The sequence below is a fragment of the Chanodichthys erythropterus genome, chromosome 8, assembly GCF_024489055.1.
Source record: "Chanodichthys erythropterus isolate Z2021 chromosome 8, ASM2448905v1, whole genome shotgun sequence".
NCBI lineage: Eukaryota > Metazoa > Chordata > Actinopteri > Cypriniformes > Xenocyprididae > Chanodichthys > Chanodichthys erythropterus.
Genome location: NC_090228.1, coordinates 44,208,602 through 44,232,428, shown reverse-complemented (window position 1 = coordinate 44,232,428; position 23,827 = coordinate 44,208,602). Strand labels below are relative to the sequence as shown.

Here is a 23,827-nt window from a genome sequence, read left to right as displayed (position 1 = left end):
TGTTTTGCAGTGAAGGTGTTTTATTGTAATAATTCAGGGAATACCTGTAATGTGTATTCCTGCAAAAAAAAAAAAAGTGTAATGAAAAGTTTTTTGCACTTTATTTAAATTACAATATATTGCTTTAATTTTGTTCCTTTCATTTTTTGCGTGAACTACCCCTTTAAAGCAGTGTTTGTGGCAACTAACTTTTAAGAACTTCTTGTCACTTCAAAAATCAGATTTATTTATTTATCACACTCAATCAAAACATTATTCTAAATTAATTCATAAAGCAATGAAACTGTAACGGAGCGGGACTGAGGCAGGGATCCAAATGCAAGCTTTTATTAAAAGGTGAGCATGGTCGTACAGGCAGGGTCAAACAGGCACAAACAGGAACAGCAACGGCTAGGCAGAATCGTGGTCAGGATACAGGCAGTAGATCAGGGCAGGCAGAAAACGTTTACAAAACCAGGAATCAATAAACAATCCAGAGGGCAGGCAGCGAAGAATCATAAACAGGAAATCCAGACAGGAACAGGAACCGGAACAAATAGGCAGGACAATATACACAGGGGAAAACGCTAGGAAATGCCACACTGGGTAAACAAGACCTGGCCCTGAGCTGGTGTGTGTGTGAGTCTTATATAGTCCAGGTAGTAGGCTAAGCAGTATGTGTCAATAGATGATTGGTGGAGTGAGTGCATGTGACTGGCAGGGAGGATTATGGGAAATAGAGTCCAGGAACTGACAGGAACAGACGGTGATCGTAACAGAAACAAAACAAAACAAATCAATGCTATTGCTAAATCAATCTATCTATCTATCTTCATAAATCTAATTTTGACTGTTAAAGGTTAATTTGACACAATTAAAAATTTCACTATACCTGCTCAAAAGCATTTTTTAAATTCATCATTAATATTGCATTGCATAATGTGTGCTTATACAAACTGACAACCACAAGTGAATCACATTCATATATTTAATATGGACTAAAATATTTTTTTGTTTGCAATTTCAAATAGGCTGTATTTACATAATACGAATAACCTGACAGTCAAGTCATTTATACAGGTTTTGTGATGGAAACAATTAAGAAACCTTTAGAAAACAGTAAAATCATTGAGTTTCACTTAAAATATGTAATTTATTCCAATATCCAAATATGATACTAAATCCCACAGAAAAAAAAGGGTTTCTATTTGTAACGTGCTGTCTTTGAATTATAAACAAGACAAACATTCGCTGAATAAAGGTTTGCCAATACAAACATATTTATAGAAAACAGTTGACAATGAATAGACAGGACCAATAGCAGCAAAACACATCAAGTATTCAAGAATATCAAGAAGTTAGTCATATAACGAGGGATTAGGTGAGACACCCCAGGTGAATAGGGTAAAAAAAATTAACTAATAGATATCACCATACTTCCCCAGCTGATTGATTACATAAAAAATTGCAAACATTTTTTGTATTACAATTTATCTAAAATGTTCTGTTTAAATATGCAAATGAGCCGTTGTCTAATTAAATATGCACTAATTTGCATACATTTCTAAAACAAAAATCTGAATATTGGATGAAGTCAGGTTCAAAATTCTTGTTTAATTTTTTGGACATATTAAATTAAAAGGTTTTTACAGAAGGAATTTTGGACATCTCTTTTTATCACTCCATAACTCAGAATATACTATCAACAGCCAGAAAAAAAATAATTTTCACAATTTTTTTAGGAATAAAATGCTGTATAAATTGATATATAAATTATAAATCAACAAACCCCTCAGTAAAAAGCTTCAGAATATAGATAGGAATAAAACTGTAAAGTGTAGTGTAGGCATATAGTAGGATGTGTTATGTATCCTGATTGACTTTATGATTAGTTAAATCTGTTTTGCACATGCATCGCCACAGAGTTAGCCATTTCAGACAGTACAGGACAGCCTCTGTCTCGTTCACTTCACGTCTGTGGGCGTTACGCACAGCTCAGTGTGGCCCAGGCACGGCGCCAGGATTCCAGTTTTGGATGGGCCAGACCAATTGTGGGTGGGCCTTAAATTAAAAATGTTAAATAAAAAAAAAAACATTATCCAATCACTGCTTTACCTAAAAAAAATATTGACCAATATAGCCTACTGTTATATTATCTGTGCGTATACATAATATAGATTTTAATAGCTTGATGCTCTTTAAATATTTTTTTGCATTGTTAAAAGTTTCGGTGCCTAGGACAGACTATCCGCGATCGCTCTCCATGGTTTTGACCAAAGAATAGCACTTTGGAATCTCCATTACGCATGAAACATCATACCTGGGCTGCGTTTCCCGATAACATTGTCTCTTAGCGCGCTACGAAGACTCTTAAGGTATAACTTAACTAAAGGTTTACTACCTCTAAAGGTATATCATTGCTAGGCGTCTTCAGGGTTATCATCCACTCGCGAGGCATAGGCGCTGAAAGGCAGAGGCGCTGGCGCCCTCCTAGCAACGGCGCTGTTTTTGGAAAAACATGATTTTGACGACTTCATTAAGTTTTGTTTTATAGAAAACTCTTTTTAAAAGATATTCGTTTTGTATAAATTGTATTTTAATTTTGATAAATGTTTTATCAATCAATTGTCCGTATTTAATAAATAAGAAGCAAATATATAGCAGACAATGTAATAACCTTAGTGTAATTGACAAAATTACTAAAAAATATTTTGCTACCTAAAAGTTGAAGATTTTTTGTGTCACGCATACATGCATGTCTATTTTCCTCATATTAAATATAAAACGCATGTGGACTGATATTTTTCCAATGACTCCTTTATTAATGGAGTATATAAACAGACATTTCAATATATTAGTATTAAATGCATTTTCTGAGAATTTATATTTCAAGTTTTTACTGCAAATGTCGAAATGCGCGCTCTTTGGTCCATCAGTGCTTGAGTCACTGATCACATTAGAATAAAATATCTCATGATAAAATACAAAATTGACTGATTTATGAATGTATATGCATAGTTCTCATCAGTCGGAAATACAGATAAACGCTTTCATTTGTTGTATTTTTGATCCTGAAAGAAAACAGAACAACAAAAGAGCGAATCATAGGGCTACATGGAGTCTGTACGTGCTATGCTTCTTACGCGGACTTTTGGGACTCAGTTTTGAACTGGTGTCAAGGCGCAATGAATGAAATGCACAAATGGTAATTAAATAGAACCCCTGAAATGAACGAGGGTGAGCTGTTTTATTTTGGAACATGAAAATTCATACCAGTAATATAAAGCCACTGAACGAACATATAGAGCCCTATATTGAAATAGCATTGACAGTCAAAACATTTAAAGCTATGAACATGCTAGTAGACACATACGCTACTCAAAAAGTGCATTAAACCAAAAAAATTAATTCATGCATTTCCAAAGGTGGATCTTCTTTCAGTTGTTCGACTTGTACATTTTTTTATCAGAGTCGAGACATCGATTTCATCCAGGAGATCACTGTGGGCATCCATAATGGCCAAGTGCGTTAGTCTCTCCTGTGACATGGTGTTACGCAGCCAGGTTTTCAACCTGCGCAAAGTCCAGAAGGAGCGCTCTGATGCAGCGACAGATATGGGCAGGCACAAGCATAGTTTAATGAGCTTTTCCACCTCTGACAGCATGGAACGGGTTTGTGGTTGCGTGGTTTGGAGAATGGGCACAACATCCCTAATTGTGTTAACTTCACGCCCTGTACAGATATCCCACAGTATGTCCAACTCATGACTTAGTCGCTCTCTTGTAAAACCGGTGAGTTTCAGAGAAGTCACATAATTTTTTTTTCCTTGAGCTGCCTCAATGATCTGCTCTCGCCCTGCAGCAACTTGGATTCTGACCTGGTCAAAACGCCTCTCCACTTCTGAGCACACCAGGTCCAGCGCCTCAAACATCTCCCTTTTCCACACGTTCGGATACACTGAATACAGAAATATTAAATAACCTTAGCCTACTACAACTGAAAAGACCAATTGTGTATTTTTTATTACAAACATTTACCCTCCACTTCGCTGCACTCTTGGTCATTGGCATCCTCCTCTTGTGTATAGCGAAAGTGTGCAGTTGTCTTGCTGCTGCACACTGGATGTGGCGGCTTCAGGTCGTAACGCTCTGCATATTGCTTGGTCTTGACCACAAGGTCAGTGATGGTTTCATCCTGTCGCAGTGTGCCCAGTTGTTTGCCAGGAGTTTGCCAGCTTCCATGGATCCTAGAGCTGTGGTTCCTTGAAGTGATCGTGCCACTGCTTCACATGGGGTAAATAGGGTTACGCAGGCAAACAAACCAAACACTGTGCGCATATTTGTGGCCTTTGTTAGCAGTCACAACACAACGGAATAAAGCTACAACACAACGGAAATGCTCCCGACGAGATTATTCTCGTAATTTAATGAGTTTATTCTCAACATTTTATTTAGACTTTTTTTCTCAAAATTTAACAACTTTAATCTCGAGAATATCTTTATTTTTTATTATTGCTTGGCCGTAATCCTCTTCCATATAAAAGGGCAACATATTAATAGGCTATAGAAACCAAACCAATTTGCCATTTAAAGTATTGTCATAGAATTTATGTGCTAAAGATGAATAGAAAAATATTGTGTCGACGTTTGAGAAATTTTATCATCAAATGGCATTTCCATCGGCTATATCGCTAAACATTTCGATGCGCTAAAAGTTTTTTTCCCAGGGTCCCTTCAACACACAGACCAGAAGTTAAAAGACGAGTACAATCAGAGTTATATTAAAGGTGCTCTAAGCGATCCTGCGTGGAGTAACTTCCTGTTGACGTTCGAAGTGTTGTCAAACAAAACAGAGGCTAGCTAGACCCTCCCTCCTCTTCCCCTCCCCTCCGTGCTTCCTGAAACAGTCATGAACGCGCATTTAAAATCATTCTTGTAGGTCATTGGCTGGAGCATGTTTATTATGTTTCGTTGTCCAGACTGCACCAGGTAGTTTTTGTTGCCATCTTTGGAGCTTGTGCCGACTACAGAAACCGCATTTTTTACAGCTATGGGATAGTGAGGAGATGTTTGCTGTATGTGACAAAAAATGTTTTGGCCTAAAAACGAGTTACATCGCTTAGAGCACCTTTAATAATCACTCTGATGCTTATAATGGCAGTGCATGGAAACCACCAGTTTGAAGCTCAAAAAAGTGCATCTATCCATCTTAAACATACTCCACACGACTCCAAGTGTGAAAAAAGGCCTTCTAAAGCGAACCGATGCATTTGTGTAAGAGAAATATTCATATTTAACATGTTATAAAGTAAAATATCTGGCTTCCACCAGACCGCTGAAGGGTTGGAGTCTGGAATCCATTGCCGGCTCAAAATTTATGTTTCGAGTGAATTGTAATCAAGTTATTAATCAACATTTATATTTCTAAATATTAAATTATTTTACAAATCCTTTTCATCTTTAACGCAAGAGAATAATGATGATTACTGTCTGTACCTTTCTCTGAGAGAAAAGTACAACTTATCCGTAAGTTTTGGGAACCTTTCCTTTTTATACAGTAGTTCAAGGCTGGGCTAACTTCAACCTTGAAGAAGTTGTGAATCATGTGTAATTTTGTATGTGTGCTGTGTTCTGTACAGGTCAAGTATTGGTACTGATGACAGCTGGCATTCTGCTCGAGACCTGCAGATGCCTTGTCATGATCTAGAAAGACATCCTGTGCTTAAATCCAGGGTCCGAGCATCAGCATCATGATGGATAGACATATGCTTCTGACTATCTGTCCATGTATGGAAGATTACTATTTTTTTATTAGCCAATCAGAGTCATTTTAACCTAAGTAATGGCGTAGTTAGTGGACTCTATTAGAGTATAATTGTTGCTGTATTGAATGTGTGTGCAGAGCAGCCTACGAGTACGAGTACTACCAAGTACAAGTATCGATACTTTTTTTTAGTACTCACCGATACTGATGTCTATACATTTATTAATTTCTCTCTCTTATTTTAATGTTGTAGTTTTCCGCGCACAACACAGTTAGACTAATGAATGTAGGACAGCTTCTTTATTGTTACTCTAATGAGAAAAAGTTTTTATGTGCTTGTCACAAACTTAAAGAACAAAACTTTCCTTCAGAACACAATCTAAAGATGTGTGAATTACAGATGCTAAGCTGTCAAAAGGTGTGTTTTACTGCCTATAGATAGATCCATGGCTGAGGTTTTATTTTTTTAACCTTGTACGGAGGTTCTATGATCGTCTATATCAGACGTGCAGAATAACGTCATAAAAAGGTTCTTTCTGGCTCCTCAGTGGGCGTCTTTTCAACGTACATGTTTTGTGATGATGAAAAGATGTCTTCTGGACATAACTTTGTTTAGTGGGAGGGCATGGTTGGCTGCAAGTTTTTTGCAGTTCAATGAGTCAAAATCTGAAGTGGTGTTTTTTGGTCCCTCAAAGTTAGCCACATCTTTGGAATAGTCTTCTTCTGCATATCAGATCATGCAACTCGACAGAATGAGCTGTTGTATGCTTGAGTAATTTTTAGACTTGTAAAGCACTTTGGTCAACTTGTGTTGTTTTCAAATGTGCTCAACAAATAAATGTTGATTGACATATCTTGACTTTCAGAGACATTAGCCATCATTTATCAAACGATCCTACGCCAGAAGTTGCATAATGGAGCAAATGGCAACATCAACAGATGGATTCACACATCATGCACCTGCAACGCAGAGAAAAACAATAATATACAACTAAATATTTATCTATATTTTATTCAATCCAATTGGTTGCGCGGGCGCCTCACACACGCAGACGCAACATATCAGTTCTAGCGTTGCTAACTTTACATTTCAGTCATTTATCAGAAAATAAGTGGAGAGAAAGTCAACTCTGCACTCCCTTTATAATGCACTCACTCCCTGCACTCCTTGTCCGTTCTCTGTTGTGTTAACGTTATGTTTGGTGTTTCCTTGCCGTTGTTTGATTAAAGTTCTATGTTAATTGTGGAAATCCGTATCTGCCTCATCTCTACACCAGCATACCGTAACAAATATAGAAACGTTTGGATTCCTTCCGAATGAGAAAGGTAGGCTATGTGAGCCCAATTCAGTTTTGCTTTAAATAAATTCATTTCTGCCACTATAGCCTAATTTGTGTTTCAAATTATAATTTAATATATAACTTTATAGCTACTTATATTTCACTCTTGTTCCGATTTGAAGAAGATACATTTTAAAGGATTAGTCCACTTTTAAATAAACTTTTCCTGATAATTTACTCACCCCCATGTCATCCAAGATGTTCAAAAAGATGTCGAAAAGAAATTAAGATTTTTGAGGAAAACATTCCAGGATTTTTATCCATATAGTGGATTTCAATAGCTACCAACAGGTTGAAGGTCCAAATTACAGTTTCAGTGCAGCTTCAAAGGGCTTTAGACGATACCAGACGAGGAATAAGGGTCTTATCTAGCGAAACGATCGGCCATTTTTGAAAAAAATACAACCGCTTATGCTTTATAAACACAAAATATCGCCTTGAATGGATTTCCCGTTTCCACATTCTTACGCTGAATGTCCTACGCCTTCCCTATTCTACTTACGGAAAAAATGTAACTGGCGCCACGTTCGTTCCGTAAGTAGAATAGAATAGCCCATCACATTTCAGGGGGGTTCCACTGTAAAAATCACATTCCGGGGGGTAAAAATCCACATTTTTGGTGGGGCTTCCCTGGTAAAATTCGCATTCAAGTGCTAAATATCACGTTATTTGGGGTTGATTCAACCCACGGACATGAAAAACAACCTACAGCAACAGTGTAAAAGTAGACCAATTCCAGGTGAAAACCACAGACTAGGCAACACTGCTTTTATAATCTACAGGTTTTTCTGTTGTTTTGTTTTTAAACACAGACATCAAGGATCAGAATATGAACCTCAACAATGGTAACAATCAAAGTGCTTCATGTTGCAGTGCATGATGAGAGCCAATCAAAATTCATCAATCATGACTCCCATCATGCACTGCAGCATGAATAAATTATGCAGCTGTAATTTTCATTGATTGTTCCTGTTTGCTTTTATTTTGCTGTTCTTTTGTCACAGTTCTTGAGAATCATATGCTGATTCTTGATGTCTGTGTGTTTCTAAACAGTAGCTTCTGTGCACAATGTATTTTTGAAATTGTTCATATTGCTGTTGGATCTCAAGCTGTAAAATCACAGGTCTACAATCACCTGAAATTACCTATCAAGCATGAATGACATCAGTGAATCAGGTCTCGCCATGACAAATGTGTTTTATAAATGCAAGTTGAAGCAGCCAAAGAAAAACTAATATTAAAAAAGGAAAGGGTCAAGAGCCTAACTAAAGTGAACACTGATCTCCATCATGGCGAAACCTTACATAAAAACATCAAGATCTAAACTTCTGTTAATTATCAATAAGAGGTTTTGTGTATGTATGACAGAAATAAAGTTAAACTGATTAGTAAAAAGTGGAAGTCACTTCTTGTTGTGCCTCTCTTTTTTTCGGTTCTTCTTGTTTCTCGTTCCTTCAGTGATTCTGCTTATAAACATCAGGTATCATCAATAATGGTCAATCATCACCTAATTATCTCATGAAGTTTAACACTGCTTCAGTGTTACTTTGAACCCTGTAGTGTGGACACATATGTACACTGAGGGGTGTTAATTTAACACTGAGGAAACGAGTGAATCGTTACATCCCTACTGGTTTCGTATTGATATCGGCCACATTTACACTGCATGGTTCAAGTGACCCAATTCCGATTTTTTTTTTCCTCCCATGTGGCACAGATCAGATATGAGCCACGACCGTGTAAGCAGGAAAAAAGCGCATGGATGCCAATATTCACAGATCGGTTTCAGGCCTCATTCATATGTGGAAATAAACCAGATATGAATTGGATACGTGTGTTTGCAGAGGTGATATTCCCCTCTAAATGCGACTCCTGCATCATTGAAAAGTGAATTTAACATTTCGCAGTACAGACATACTCATAACAAAAGAAACATCTCAAGTTGACTGGCAATAAAAGGTGATCTGACGTTGAAATGTGTTGCCTTTGAAATCACACTGAGTGCTTGTTGCCACTGTTGTCAGTGACGATTGACTCGTGCTTCAGCCCCGTTGTGGAGACTCTACCCATTCGTTCCATTGAAACCACATAATAAAAAGCACAAAAACTTGTACCTGCCCTTGATTATACAATCACTGATGAACGCATTTGGCTTTAATGAGTAGTATACTAGTATACGACGGCGGATTCGAACCCAGAAGCTGTGACATGTTTAACAATATCTACGCGAGTGTTATTCCTCTCGCACGCTTCGTGAAGAATTTGTATTATTTTGATTTACAGATCTAACTATTGCATTAAAAAGGTTTCTATATGAATTTCATGTGAATAAATTAAACTCAGTGTACCATTGAAATTGATTTGTGATCTCATATATGCTATTTTTGGTACATTTCACCAAATGCAGTGTAAAAAGGAGACAGGATACAGGTCACTTTTAAAATAAATTTAAGCACGTCGTCCATAAAATCGTAGCCTGGGTACCAGCCCGAACCCAGCCAACAAATTTTTTTGGATGGGAAGTTCGGTCTGGACTCGATCCATTGTGGAGTAATTATGCTCGGCTCCCAGAATGCCGAGCCAATCAAATTGCCAGGGCGGGCTTTAATCAATGATGGACAGGCTATCTGCGGTTACGTAACCACCCACGTCATCAAAGAGCGCTTGGGTTGAATTGGTTTTCACCAACGATGACTGCAGCTGGAGAAGTAAGATGTTTAGATTCCGCTATCACGTCTGTAATAAAAGAAATCGATAGGTCTATCCAATTGAGTGAAGAGTTTTTTTTTTTTTTTACTGGTTCGGTTAAGACATGCCCCATAATTCAAGTGCAACGGAGCAGTATCAGACTCACATTCTGCCTAGAATATGAGAATGACAAAGTCAGGCTAATAAAATATATAATATATAATCACAAAATCGTCTCGGTTACATAGGTAACCCTCGTTCCCTGAAGGAGGGAACGGAGACGTACGTCGGACAGACCGACGAATAGGAATCTCGCTAGAGAGGCCAATCTACTTCGAGTGTAACTAAACGAGCCAATGCACATTGGCATGCAATCATATGCATCAGCTGCTTGCCTCGCAGCGCGGGTATATAATGAGCAGCAGGTGCGTTGCATCTTCAGGTTTTCGCTGAGGAGCCAAACCGAGCAGGCGGCAGCATCAGCAGGACAACGCCTGTGGCGACGGGACGTACGTCTCCGTTCCCTCCTTCAGGGAACGAGGGTTACCTATGTAACCGAGACGTTCCCATTCAGTCGGTCACGTTCGACGTACGTCGGACAGACCGACGAATAGGAATCCCTACCAAAGCGCCACAGGAGCTGCCCTCTTCGATCACTGTTGTTCCCAAAACCCACTCAGTGCGACAATTGGATAACGCTGGGAAAGCGTAGCCTTACATGCGATAAGGAACGCTGCGGAAGCCATATCCTTCCCCGAAGGAGTTATATGGATAAGTACATATGGACTAACCTTGTAGGTTGTACAACATATGGAAGAACTGGGGTGACTCCACTCGATGAGAGATGGGTTCTCCCAGAGGGAAAGACACGGGCTTCGTTTAGGAGCAGCCGTGGAAAAAGCCATATGGGATCCCCGTAGGGTCACACATATGGAACCCAGCCTAAATCCGGTTCTCAAGGATACAACGGAGTATAGGCCTGGCGCCAGACGCTCCGCCACGTCGGCTGCCGAAGGGTAACCGGAGGACTCAACAGGGTCTGCCCGTAGGGACTCTCTGGAGAATAGAATGCGCATGTAGCGCAGCAAGCCGACACTAAGCCGGGGCCTCTCCGTGCCTCTGACCTGAGGCGAGAACACGGGAGGAGACCGGCTCGACACGAAGGCTATAGTATCTAGCGAACGTGTTAGGTGTCGCCCAGCCCGCAGCTCTACAAATGTCTGTTAGCGAGGCGCCACGAGCCAGCGCCCAGGAGGATGCCACACCTCTCGTGGAGTGGGCATGCAACCTGAGCGGGCAGGGCACGCCCTGAGCTTGGTAAGCCAGGGCGATGGCATCCACTATCCAGTGGGCCATCCTCTGCTTGGAGACAGCCTTTCCCTTCTGCTGGCCTCCGTAACAGACAAAGAGCTGGTCTGAGGTCCTGAAGCTTCGAGTTCTGTCTAAGTACAGTCGCAAGGCGCGAACTGGACAGAGCAAAGCCAGGGCTGGGTCTGCCTCCTCCGAGGGCAGCGCTTGCAGGCTCACTACCTGGTCCCTGAAGGGAGTGGTAGGAACCTTGGGCACGTAGCCAGGCCGGGGTCTCAATACCACGTGGCTGTCACCCGGCCCGAACTCTAGGCACGATTCGTCGACCGAAAATGACTGCAGGTCCCCTACCCTCTTGATGGAGGCCAATGCCACCAGCAGCAAAGTCTTCATAGAGAGAATCTTTAAGTCTGCTGACAGCAAAGGCTCAAAGGGAGCAATCTGGAGTGCTCTGAGCACCAGAGTAAGGTCCCAAGAGGGTATGGAGGGGGACGAGGAGGATTTAACCGTCTCGCCCCCTAAGGAACCTGATGACCAGGTCGTGCTGACCAACAGATTTGCCATCTATGTGGTCGTGGTAAGCGGATATGGCAGCAGTATGGACTTTGAGGGTGGAGGGGGACAGCCTACGCTCCAACCCTTGCTGCAAGAAGGAAAGCACGACTCTGATCGAGCATCTTCGGGGGTCTTCTCGACGAGAAGAACACCACTCGACGAACAGGTTCCACTTCGAGGCGTAAGCACGTCTCGTAGACAGTGCACGTGCCGAAGTGATGGTGTTAAGTACCTCAAGGGGTAAGTCACCTAGAACCTCCGCGTCCCGTCCAGGGACCAGACATGGAGTTTCCAGAGGTCTGGACGCGGGTGCCAAAGAGTGCCCCGTCTCTGAGAGAGGAGGTCCTTCCTCAGAGGGATGGGCCAGGGAGGGGCTGTCGCGAGGAGTGAGAGTTCTGGGAACCAGGTCCGGTTGGGCCAGTAAGGCGCAACTAACAAGACCTGCTCCTCGTCCTCCCTGACTTTGCACAGGGTCTGTGCAAGTAGGCTCACTGGGGGAAACGCATATTTGCGCAGGCCCCGGGGCCAGCTGTGAGCCAGTGCATCTGTCCCGAGTGTTCCCTCGGTCAGAGAGTAAAACAACTGGCAGTGGGAGGTTTCTGGTGAGGCAAACAGGTCTACCTGAGCCTCTCCGAACTCTCTCCAGATCAGCTGAACCACCTGGGGGTGGAGTCGCCACTCTCCGGGCAGCGCAGCTCGTGATAGCTCGTCGGCCACACGGTTGAGCACACCGGGGACATGAATGGCGCGAAGCGACCTCAGATGCTTCCGACTCCACAGGAGGAGATGGCGGGCGAGTTGCGACATGCGACGGGAGCGTAGACCATCTTGACGGTTGATGTACGCAACGGTCGCAGTGTTGTCCGTACGGACCAGTACATGCTTGCCCTGAAGCAGGCCTTTGAGGCGGCTCAGAGCAAGGCGTACTGCCAGCAACTCGAGGCAATTGATGTGCCAATGCAGATGGGGTCCCGTCCAAACCCCTGAGATTGCATGCCCGTTGTACGTGGCACCCCAGCCGGTGGCAGAAGCATCTGTGAAAACCACAGCATGCCGGGACACTTGTTCTAGGGGCACTCCTGCCCGAAGAAACAAAGGGTCCGACCACGGACTGAAGGTTCGGCGGCACTCCTGAGTGATTGGCACCCGGAACGTGCCGCGTTGCCACGCCCATCTCGGGACTCGGCCGTGAAGCCAGTGCTGAAGCGGTCTCATATGAAGCAGACCGAGCGGTGTTACAGCCGCTGCAGCCGCCATATGCCCCAGGAGCCTCTGAAAGAACTTCAGTGGGACCGCTGTCCTACCATTGAACGTATTCAGGCAGTTCAACACCGACCGAGCACGTTCCTCTGTGAGGCGTGCTATCTGTTCGACCGAATCCAACTCCATACCGAGAAAAGAGATCCTCTGCACTGGGGCGAGTTTGCTCTTTTCCCAGTTGACCCGAAGCCCCAACTGGCTGAGGTGACTGAGCACCAAATCCCTGTGTTCGCACAACTGATCCCGAGACTGTGCTAGGATAAGCCAGTCGTCTAGATAGTTGAGAATGCGAACACCCTGTTCTCTCATGGGAACAAGGGCTCCCTCCACGACTTTCGTGAAGACGCGGGGAGACAGGGCCAGCCCGAAGGGTAGGACTCTGTACTGATATGCTCGACCTTCGAACGCGAATCTCAGGAATGGCCTGTGTCGCGGAAGAATCGAAACATGGAAGTACGCGTCCTTCAGGTCGATCGCTGCAAACCAATCTCGGGGACGGATGCACTCGAAAATGCGTTTCTGCGTGAGCATTTTGAACGGTAGCTTGTGAAGGCTCCGATTCAAAACTCGCAGGTCCAAGATCAGTCGTAACCCGCCGCTTTTCTTGGGTACAATGAAGTAGGGGCTGTAGAACCCCGACCTCAAATCGGCTGGAGGGACCGGCTCTATCACGTCCTTCGCCAGTAGGACTGCGATCTCCGCACGCAGAACAGGGGCATCGGCATCTTTCACTGTAGTGAAGAGGATGCCCCTGAACTTGGGGGGGCGCCGGGCGAACTGAATCGCATAGCCGAGCCTGATGGTCCGAAGGAGCCAGCGAGACGGACTGGGGAGCGCTAGCCAGGCTCCCAGAGACCGCGCAAGCGGCACCAAGGGGACCACCGGCGTACCCGCCGCGGGGCAGCGAGGTGGAACGCAGGGACGCGGCCCGGGAGGCTCTCTGTGTGAGGCGGCCCGAAGCGGGGTCACAGTGTGCTGTGCAACACTTACCTGCTTCCACGGGTGGACAGAGGGGGCAGTCGAGGTTTTGCCTACCTGCTGCTCGCTGCTGTCCGCTGGCGACAGAAGAGGTGGATGAGAGTGGTGAGGTTCTAGCCCTCCCACTGCTCTCCGAGCCCTCTTCGGACCCGGAGATAGAGGAAACTGCTCTTTTATTGAAAATTTGGGTACCGCTGGCCGTTGAGCCAGCGGCGGAACAAAAAGGGGAAACAAAAGATTCTCCACCCGGCCCTCCTCCGGGGGAAGGAGCGGTGCGGTCACCACCTCCTGAAGAGCAGTCCCGTCCATCTCCGGGTCGCCCGTCCTAGGGCCGCTTGGACTTGGCCTTGCCACCCTTCTTCTTAGGGGGTGAATGGACGGGCTGGGCACCCCGCCCGCGACCGGCTCCACGACGCCGCTTGGATGGAGGCTGCTGCTGCTGGGGCGTCGGAGCGGGGGCGGCTGCAAGGGGGCGCCCTCGGCGACGGGCAGTCTGAGGTGCCGCCGGCGGTGGAGGTGCAGCAGCTGACCGCCTCGGCAGGATGTGACTGATCGCCTCTGACTGCTTTTGTACAGCCGAGAACTGTTGGGCAAAGTTCTCGACCGCGTCGCCGAAGAGGCCGGTCTGGGACACGGGGGAATTAAGAAACCTGACTTTGTCGGTATCCCTCATGTCCGCAAGACACAGCCAGAGATGGCGTTCCTGGACCACCATGGTGGACATCGCACGACCCACTGACCGCGCCGTAACCTTCGTCGCTCGGAGCGCGAGGTCCGTCGCGGCACGAAGTTCTTGTAGAACTTGCGGATCGTGACCACCCTCGTGCAGGTCCCTCAGTGCCTTGGCCTGATGGACCTGCAACAACGCCATAGCGTGTAAGGCGGAAGCGGCTTCCCCACAGGCCTGATAAGCCTTGCCGGTAAGATCCGACGAGTACTTACAGGCCCGGGAAGGGAGAGACGGCTCCCCCCGCCAGGTGGAGTTAGGGCACAGTTGCATAGTAACGGCCCGTTCCACAGGGGGTATGCGCGTATAACCCTTAGCCGCTCCACCATCAAGGGTGGTGAGGGAGGAGGACCCACCGACACGGCTTCGGGCAGTAAAAGGTGCCGTCCACGTGCCAGTGAGCTCTTCATGCACCTCCGGGAAGAAAGGCACTGGGGTGGGGGGCTGAGAACCAGCCCTTGCCACCCCGAGATACCAATCATCCAACCTCGAGGGCTCGGGACACGGTGGAGGGTTCCACACGAGCCCGACCCTGTTGGCGGCCCGGGAAAGCATAGCCATCATTTCCGGGTCTGAATCGGGCACAGTCGTCACTCCCGAGGGAGGCAGCTGCGCCGAATCGTCATCCCCAGAAGCGTCAGGCTCACCCTCCGATGCAGCGATCGACATCCGGTCGTCTTGGGGAGCTCCGAAGGATACGGATGGTACACACCTCTGGGGTGGTCCACCGCGTTCCCCCGGCAGCTCTACTGGCTGCGGAGCGCAAGAGGGGTGAGGGTTCCTAGGGGGTTGGTTCCCCGAAGGAAACGCGCTCACCGTGATCCTCAAGTCACCAGCCCCGCCGCCCGAAGCAACCCTCTGAGGAGGATTGGAACGAGGCGTCGGGACCGGGACTCCACCCCTTTGCAGAAAGTGGAGTCTCGACCGCAGCTCCGCGACGGTCATCTTCCCACAATGGGTACATGACTCGTCCACAAACGCCGCCTCAGCGTGCCTTAAGCCCAAGCACGCGATACAGCGCTGGTGACCATCCCGAGGCGCCAGGTAACGACCGCATCCAGAAGCACACAAGTAGAACGACATCTTTAAAAAGACGCGAACTACTCGTGTAAGCTCTTTCAAGGACTGACTCTTTTAGGTGCTGAAGCACGCAGGGGAAAAGCCGCTGCAGCACAGACAGGGAAATGTGCAGCCTGTCGTGTGCACTCTCCTTGAAGGCGCTCTCTTACCAGCTGTAATAACAGCTTTTTAGCGCTCTAGGCGCACCGTTTCACCAGCCGTGAGAACGGCCTTCACGCTGATTACAGCTTTTGCTCAAATAAAAAAGGCAAAGAAAAACAAAGGAGAAATCGGCCCTGCTGCTGCGCTGTCCGCCTGCACCGCAACCAAGAGACGTCTCGAAGAGCAGACTCGTTCACACTCGTGGTTTCAGTAGCTATCTTCTTCAGTGTTGAGAAGGTTTGGCTCCGAAGCGAAAAGCTGAAGATGCAACGCACCTGCTGCTCATTATATACCCGCGCTGCGAGGCAAGCAGCTGATGCATATGATTGCATGCCAATGTGCATTGGCTCGTTTAGTTACACTCGAAGTAGATTGGCCTCTCTAGCGAGATTCCTATTCGTCTGTCTGTCCGACGTACGTCGAACGTGACCGACTGAATGGGAACGGAAATTACCATCAAGACCTGCAGTGTAAATGCAGCCTTGAACACAACAAAAATCATATTACAAATCAATTCAATTTATTCTGATAAAAATTTGGATATCATGTACATTTTTCATCATAGTTCAGTTGAGAAACATTGAAAATTGATTTTTTTTTTTTTTTTTTTAATTTTATTTTTTTTTACAGATATTCTGGAGCATCAGTCTTTGATTTTTGGCTTTTATTTACAATTATTTAATGTAAAATATCTAACTCACTTTGAATGATGATAAATGTAGATGTTTCTTTTTCTTTAAACTGTCATCTTAAGGAAAACAGCACTATTACATCACATGATCAGGTGAATTAAAATACACACAAGTGAGAAAATGTCTTTTATGAACAGATTGTGTTCCCAGTAATCCAGGGGTTTCAGCCTCATCAGCACATTTTAAATGTTTGTAGACGTGTCAGGTCTACAAATCATGAGGAGTTAATTCAGCCGGGTTCAACAAGAGAAACATCTGAAATGCGCTGATGATGATCCAGGATCAGTATGGAAACATGCAGTAGTCAAAGTGTGACGTTAACTAACTCTCCATAGAAACAACACACCCACGCTGCCCTATTTAGTGTTTCTCAGATAGTGAGTGAGTCTTTCAGCTTATCTGTTCTTTTACAGCAGGAAACAAACTAAAGGTTTAATATATGACAGTTTTCTAAGAGGTATTAGATAATTTTCTCTCCATTTGACTTCTGAAAGAAATGTCTGTATTAAAACATTTTTTTTTTGCTTGAATTTTTACATATACTGTACATAATACAGTACACTCAAATTGCTTTGTATTACTGATTCAATCTCCATTTTTACTATATGCTCACAAAATTTAGGTCAACATGTTAACAACCAGGGAATCTAATAAATTGGCATCTAATAAAATGACAAAAAATTGTGAAACACAGAAAGATAGACTGTGATATAATTTCTGCGTGATTCAGAAATATTTTAATAGAATGACTAATGGAAACATATGTGATAATATGATTGAAAGGTGTGATAATATGATTGGCAATTCAAATGACATCGCTAACAGAATTTTGTTTTAAGAACATTCTCTAAATATTCCGTGTTTGGTTCTGGGAACATAAAAAAGTCTGGTTTTCTTGACATTAGAGGAATGTGTTTTAAAAGGTATGATGTTCTTTCAACTTAATTTTGATTTAAAATTAAACATTCTATGAACTTTAACTTCTAAAATTCCAAGAACATATAATGTTAGTGGAATGTTATTTAAAGGTTAGTGTGATGTTCCTGAAACATTCTTTCAATCATTCAAACACCTGCTGTGAACAAGCACTGAAAGAAAGAGAAATAAGAACACAAACTACAACTTTCTTCAGCCACAGCCTTAGATGAACTGAAGATAAAAGACATTAAATCTCTCAAGGCCTGATTAAACAACTCCACAAACAGCATTACCAGCTTCACTTATTACTAACTTTATTTCTGTCACACATTTACAGCAGTTCGTTTTGAGAATTAACAGAGGTTTAGATGTTGATGTCTTATTGAAAATGTTTTGTTTGAAGTCGCCATTATGTAGATCAATGTTTGCTTTAGTTGAGCTCTTGATCCTTGACTTGTCGAGTTGCTTTTTTATCAACAATTGCAGGTGTTTCCCAAAAACATTTCTGTAATGCAGTGTTGCCAATATTTTACTGTAAAATACCTGGCAAGGTCTAACGGTGCATACTATAAGCGTGAAAACTGGAGTATACTTTTAACACTGTAATTTTTCTAGGATATACTTTTGATCTTCATGCTGATGGATTTCATACTGACAGCAAAATTCTCTTTCCAGTGGTACCAAGAAATACCAATGGCAAAATGAGTACCATCTTCTCCCCACAAATACACACCATTGGGATTTGCATTGTGACAGTTTGCATACCAAAATGCCCCGAGATACACTTTTGCACAGTTTTCTTCATTGGCGTCTTGGTCTTTGTCAAAGGTTGTGAACTTCTGATTATTGTGGGAGGTCAAAGAGTCGCCTGCAGAGTGGAGAAACATGATTAACATATTATATAACAGAGTCCCGTTTTGACTTCTTTTTCCATGTAGGTTTTGCAATAAACAAGGGATTTTCTGCTTAACAAGCTTCATTTTACCCAGATAATGTTATGAGTAACACTCACACTTTAGCTCCGTGAGGCCTCCATAGGGAGCAATGACTTATTTAGTGATGGCTGATTTCAAAACACTGCTTCAGGAAGCTTCGGAGCACAAATGAATCAGCTGTTTAGAGCGCCAAGGTCACGTGATTTCAGCCGTTGGCAGTTTGACACGCGATCTGAATCATGATTCGATACACTGATTCATTTGTGCTCCGATGCTTCCTGAAGCAGTGTTTTGAAATCGGCCATCACTAAATAAGTTGTTATCTTGTTTTTTTGGTGCACCAAAAATATTCTCGTGGCTTTATAATATTAATATTGAACCACTGTACTCACATGAACTGATTTAAATGTGTTTCTGACTTCCAGGGGTTTTTTCCACCCCTGGAAGTCAGCCGACTTAATGTAGCACCATCTTGTATATGTTACATATTACCACGCTTGTTTGTACAGTTTTAACCACTTCCATTTTTTTCTGTGCTTCTAATATGTAAAGCTGCTTTGAAACAATTACCAATTGTAAAAGCGCTATATAAATAAATTTGACTTTTTAGTACCTTTATGGATCTTGAGAGAGGAAGTGACATTGCTCCCTATGGAGGCCTCACGGAGCCATTGGATTTCAACTAAAATATCTTAATTTGTGTTCCAAAGATTAACAAAGGTTTTACGGGTGTGGAACAGCATGAGGGTAAGTAATAAATGACATTATTTTCATTTTTGGGTGAACTAACCCTTTAAATTGAAATTATAAAAACATTTGTTAGTGCATGATCAAGTTCACATTAACTCCTATAAATGAAATTACCCTACCTGCTCCGCCATCAGTGAATCCTGAAACACGCAGTTTATATCCAGCACATTCACAATCCACAGAGAAGGACGAGTACAGAGCAAAACCCTTCCTTCCTTCAAAGTCCTCCAGATCCACTCTCAGCATATACTTCCTATTACGTGACAGCTGGTAAATGTTCTCCAGCCCTGTTCAGACACACATAAAGAACATGTTCAACTAAACACATGATCATCCACACAAATGGACACACGCTGTGAGACCTTACCCAGCCAGTATTCACCCTCCACATTCCCAAATCCTCTCTTGTACTCTTTCCACGGCCGATAGAAATTCACACTGCCATCCATTCTCCTCTGAATCACCTGTGATGGATTTATATAGAATAAATGATTCATGATGTATGTTCTGATGTGTGTTTAATGATCTAAAGTCACATTTGTACCGTCCATCCTCCGTTGTCTTCATCTTTCCCACCTGAGATCATGTGACAGTAAACCCAAACAGGAATGTCACCTGCTGGATAGATGGTGTAAATCCCACTGACTGTTTCTCCTGAGTTGTAGATGTCAGAACAGTCAAATGGCATTAATTTACAGTCACTGCCCAATACAACTGGGAGAAGAAATGCAAAAAACAGCATCATCTACAAGAGACACAGAGAAAGAGATAAGTGAACCTGTTACACGTGTATAATGAAGAAATCATAGTAAAATTAAATGTTAATCAGGAGTTTAGAGTAACTGACACAAAACAAGCAAATGAACTTACTGCCATCTTCTGAAACTTTCCTCTGTAGTTCACAGATAGAGATTTGTTTCAATCTAGAAAGTAATATAAATGTTTTCATATGTATATCTTTATCTGTTTATTTTCTTACCCTACTGTAAGGGTAAGAAAATAAACTGTAAGGTAAACGAAGTCAGGTAAGGTAAACGAAGAATAAAACAGTAACTCACCGTTTGTGTTGTTCAGTCTGACACAAACACTCTTTTTATATCTGTCAGATTCTCAAGCTCCTCCTCTGTGTGTTTATGTAAATGTCCATTATGAAGCTTGGTAAAATATCTGTTAGAAAACTTCATACAGCATAAATGAAATTTTAATATGAATATTTTAAAATTGTAAATATGGAAATGGTAAAATAAGGAAATGAGTGTCACAGAGAGAAATCTGCATTATTTTGTCACAGCACTGTAAAAAAAAAAAAAAAAAAGTATAGTTTCTTTAACTTAACTTTTTGAGTTATCTTTTTACTTTGACTCAGTTAAGTTCCACTTAGAATTTTAAGTTTTTTCAACTTGACAAATGTAGTTATTTGTATTGTAGTTAATTAGTTTAAAAAGTTTAGTAGAATAACTTTAAAAAGTAAGTTCACTTTACTTTTGTAAAGTTATTCCGACTAAACTTAGTTAAAAATAACTACATTTTTCAATTTGAAAGTACTTAAAATTCGAAGTAAATACAACTTAACTGAGTCAATGTAAAAAAAAAAGATAATTCAAAAAGTAAAGTTAAAGGGTTAGTTCACCCAAAAATGAAAATTCTGTCATTTATTACTTACCCTCATGTCGTTCCACACCGTAAGACCTTTGTTAATCTTCGGAACACAAATTAAGATATTTTAGTTGAAATCCGATGGCTCTGTGAGGCCTCCATAGGGAGCAAGTTAATTTCCTCTCTCAAGATCCATAAAGGTACTAAAAAAAACATCAAAATCAGTTCATATGACTACAGTAGTTCATTATTAATATTATAAAGCGACGAGAATATTTTTGGTGTGCCAAAAAAAAAAAATATATATATTATATTTATATGACTTATTTAGTGATGGCCGATTTCAAAACACTGCTTTAGGAAGTTTCGGAGCACAAATGAATCAGTGTATCGAATCATGACTCAGATCGGGTGTGTCAAACTGCCAACGGCTGAAATCACATGACCTTGGTGCTCCGAAGAGCAGATTCGATACACTGATTCATTTTGGTGCACCAAAAATGTTCTCGATGCTTTATAATATTAATATTGAATCACTGTACTCACATGAACTGATTTAAATATGTTTTTAGTACATCAATGGATCTTGAGAGAGGAAATGTCATTGCTCCCTATGAAGGCCTCATGGAGCCATCGGAATTCAACTAAAATATCTTAATTTGTGTTCCGAAGATTAATGAAGGTCTTACGGGTGATAAACAGCATGAGGGTGAGTAATAAATGACAGAATTTTCATTTTTGGGTGAACTAACCCTTTAACCCCTTAACTGTCACCGTCCCACAGGTGGGACGTTTGCCATTACATATTTAAAACAGTAATATTCTATACTAAACCTAAATGAATCTTGACAAACTATATATCATTTGAAAGCTTAGAATCTCTAGTTTACATATTTGGTGACTGACATAGGAGCAGTAATTTATCAATTTGCAACAAGCATATTTTCATACTCATAAGGCATGTTCAGACCTTTATTTTGAAATTGCAATGAACATGAAAAATCATTAAAGATTGGTTGAAACATGTTTGTTTTCATGCCAAGAGTTCAAAAGATGTCTCCGTGGTGTTTGCTTTGGTTTATCGCCCACCCCAGCCAAACAAGGACTTTCTCAACGAATTTGCTGAGTTTCTGGGGGATATTGTTACCAGTCACGACAGAATTTTAATCTTGGGAGACTTTAATATCCATGTATGCTGTGACTCTAAGCCACTCTCTAAAGAGTTTCGAAGTCTGATTGACTCATTTGATTTTGATCAGTGGGTGTCTGGCCCCACTCATATTCAGGGTCATACTTTGGACTTAATTTTATCACGGGGTTTACCTGTACTGGACATTAACATCTTAGACTCAGGCATGTCGGATCATTTGCCAATCCTGTTCTCTTTACCCTTTACTGGAACTATACATAAGCAACAACCCCTCTCACGGCTGACTCGTGTTTTTTCAGATCGCTCTAGTGATGATTTTACAGTTTTATATTCTGAACTACGTGCCAATCAGGACATGGACTCATGTTTAAGTTATCTAGATGCTGACGAACACTTAATCTTTTTTAATTCCATCTGTTTTAATATTTTAGATGTTGTTGCTCCTCTTAAGTTGAAAAAACATAAACACAACTCTAAGCCTTGGTTAAATGACACTACTCGTTCACTCAGACAGACCTGTAGAAGGGCTGAACGTAAGTGGAATAAGGATAGATTACAAGTTTCTTATGAAATCCTAAAGGACTCTCTCTCTGCATTTCAGCGAGCTGCTAATGCTGCAAAGCGTATATATTTCTCTGAGGTAATTTTAAGTAACACTACTAGGCCTAAAGCCTTATTCACAATAATTGATTCTGCTCTCAATCCCACTATTAATCACTTTCCTGTGACATCTGTTTCTCTTTGTGAGGATTTTGCCAGTTATTTTAATGATAAAATCTCACAGATTAAATCTCTATTGCCTTTGTCAGCCTATACACCAATTGATGTTCCTTTCTGCTCTTCTACATGGTCTGTCTTTGAGTCTATCACCTTGGACTCTCTTAAAGTGATAGTTGCTGGTTTAAAATCTACTAGCTGCCCTCAGGATGTGATTCCCACACATTTTCTTAAGCAAGTTTTTCAAGCTATTGGCCCTGATTTGTTGTTTGTCATCAACAAATGTCTTTCTACTGGGACTGTACCTGAATGCCTTAAACATGCCTCTGTTCTGCCTCATCTTAAAAAAACAAATTTGAATCCTACTCTTTTGAGCAATTTTCGACCAATTTCAAATTTACCTTTTCTCTCAAAAATTTTAGAAAAAGTGGTCTTGAGCCAACTTTTGCCTTTTTTGAATGATAACAATATTCACGAGAAATTTCAATCTGGTTTTAAAGCTCATCACAGCACTGAATCGGCCCTTTTAAGAGTTATGAATGATGTAATGCTTACCACCGATACTGGTCAGTCTGTGGCTTTGGTCTTGCTAGACCTTAGCTCTGCTTTTGACCTGGTTGACCACAACATTCTCTTATTACGTTTAGAAAAATGTGTGGGCCTTCGGGGTACGGTGCTCCAATGGTTTCGCTCATATTTAACAAATAGGAGTTACTCTGTCAGCCTTGGGCACCATTCTTCCTCTAGCAAACAGTTAAGTTCTGGTGTCCCTCAGGGCTCTATTCTTGGCCCGGTACTGTTTAATCTTTACATGTTACCTTTGGGTTCTATTTTATCTAAATATGGTGTATCTTTTCATCTGTACGCTGACGACACACAAATTTATCTGCCTATAAAGCGTGATGATAAGCTTGCCTTTAAGCCAATATTTGACTGCTTAGACGAATTGAAACTCTGGCTTGCTAGTAATTTCTTAAGTCTTAACGAGAGCAAGACTGAAATTATCTTGTTTGGTTCAAATGATCGCAGCATTCATGATGTTGATCTCGATACTTTGTTACCTTACAGTACCACCTGTGTTCGGAATCTGGGGGTTTTGCTTGATAACAGTCTTAAACTTGATAAGCAGATAGGTTCTGTGGTTAGGTCTTGTTTCTATCATCTTCGTCTTTTAGCAAAGGTTAAGCCCTTTTTGTCTGGTAAGAATCTTGAAACTGTCATGCATGCATTTGTGACGTCTCGCCTTGACT

At 42.3% G+C, this 23,827-nt stretch overlaps 2 protein-coding genes across 2 annotated transcripts; both read right to left on the bottom strand.

Annotated features, from left to right (window-relative positions):
- Positions 1-2,089: 2,089 nt before the first annotated feature.
- Positions 2,090-14,742, bottom strand: LOC137025300 (uncharacterized). Its single transcript, XM_067393307.1, has 3 exons — positions 14,612-14,742; positions 4,017-4,261; positions 2,090-3,936 (listed from the first exon to the last, which is right to left on the bottom strand). The coding sequence occupies exons 1-3, from the start codon at positions 14,740-14,742 to the stop codon at positions 3,389-3,391; spliced, it is 924 nt and encodes a 307-aa protein (XP_067249408.1). The 3' UTR covers positions 2,090-3,388.
- A 2,976-nt stretch (positions 14,743-17,718) lies between these two features.
- LOC137025039 (microfibril-associated glycoprotein 4-like) lies at positions 17,719-20,156 on the bottom strand. The gene is made up of 5 exons (XM_067393058.1): positions 19,985-20,156; positions 19,659-19,859; positions 19,482-19,578; positions 19,234-19,401; positions 17,719-18,297 (listed from the first exon to the last, which is right to left on the bottom strand). Exons 1-5 carry the CDS (start codon positions 19,988-19,990, stop codon positions 18,041-18,043), a joined length of 729 nt encoding a protein of 242 aa, XP_067249159.1. The 5' UTR covers positions 19,991-20,156; the 3' UTR covers positions 17,719-18,040.
- Between the last annotated feature and the right edge of the window lie 3,671 nt (positions 20,157-23,827).

Bases quoted from the DNA above. Each gene is read 5' to 3' on its own strand.
- LOC137025300 (XM_067393307.1), bottom strand. From the start codon at position 14,742: ATGGCGTTGTTGCAGGTCCATCAGGCCAAGGCACTGAGGGACCTGCAC. The intron at 4,262-14,611 runs GTCAGTGGGTCG...CCCCATGTGAAG, and splicing joins GCGACGAAGGTTACGGCGCG to CAGTGGCACGATCACTTCAA. The intron at 3,937-4,016 runs GTAAATGTTTGT...TTCTGTATTCAG, and splicing joins AGAGTGCAGCGAAGTGGAGG to TGTATCCGAACGTGTGGAAA.
- LOC137025039 (XM_067393058.1), bottom strand. The intron at 19,579-19,658 runs GTACAAATGTGA...AATCCATCACAG, and splicing joins AAGACAACGGAGGATGGACG to GTGATTCAGAGGAGAATGGA. The intron at 19,402-19,481 runs GTAAGGTCTCAC...GTGTCTGAACAG, and splicing joins GGAGGGTGAATACTGGCTGG to GGCTGGAGAACATTTACCAG.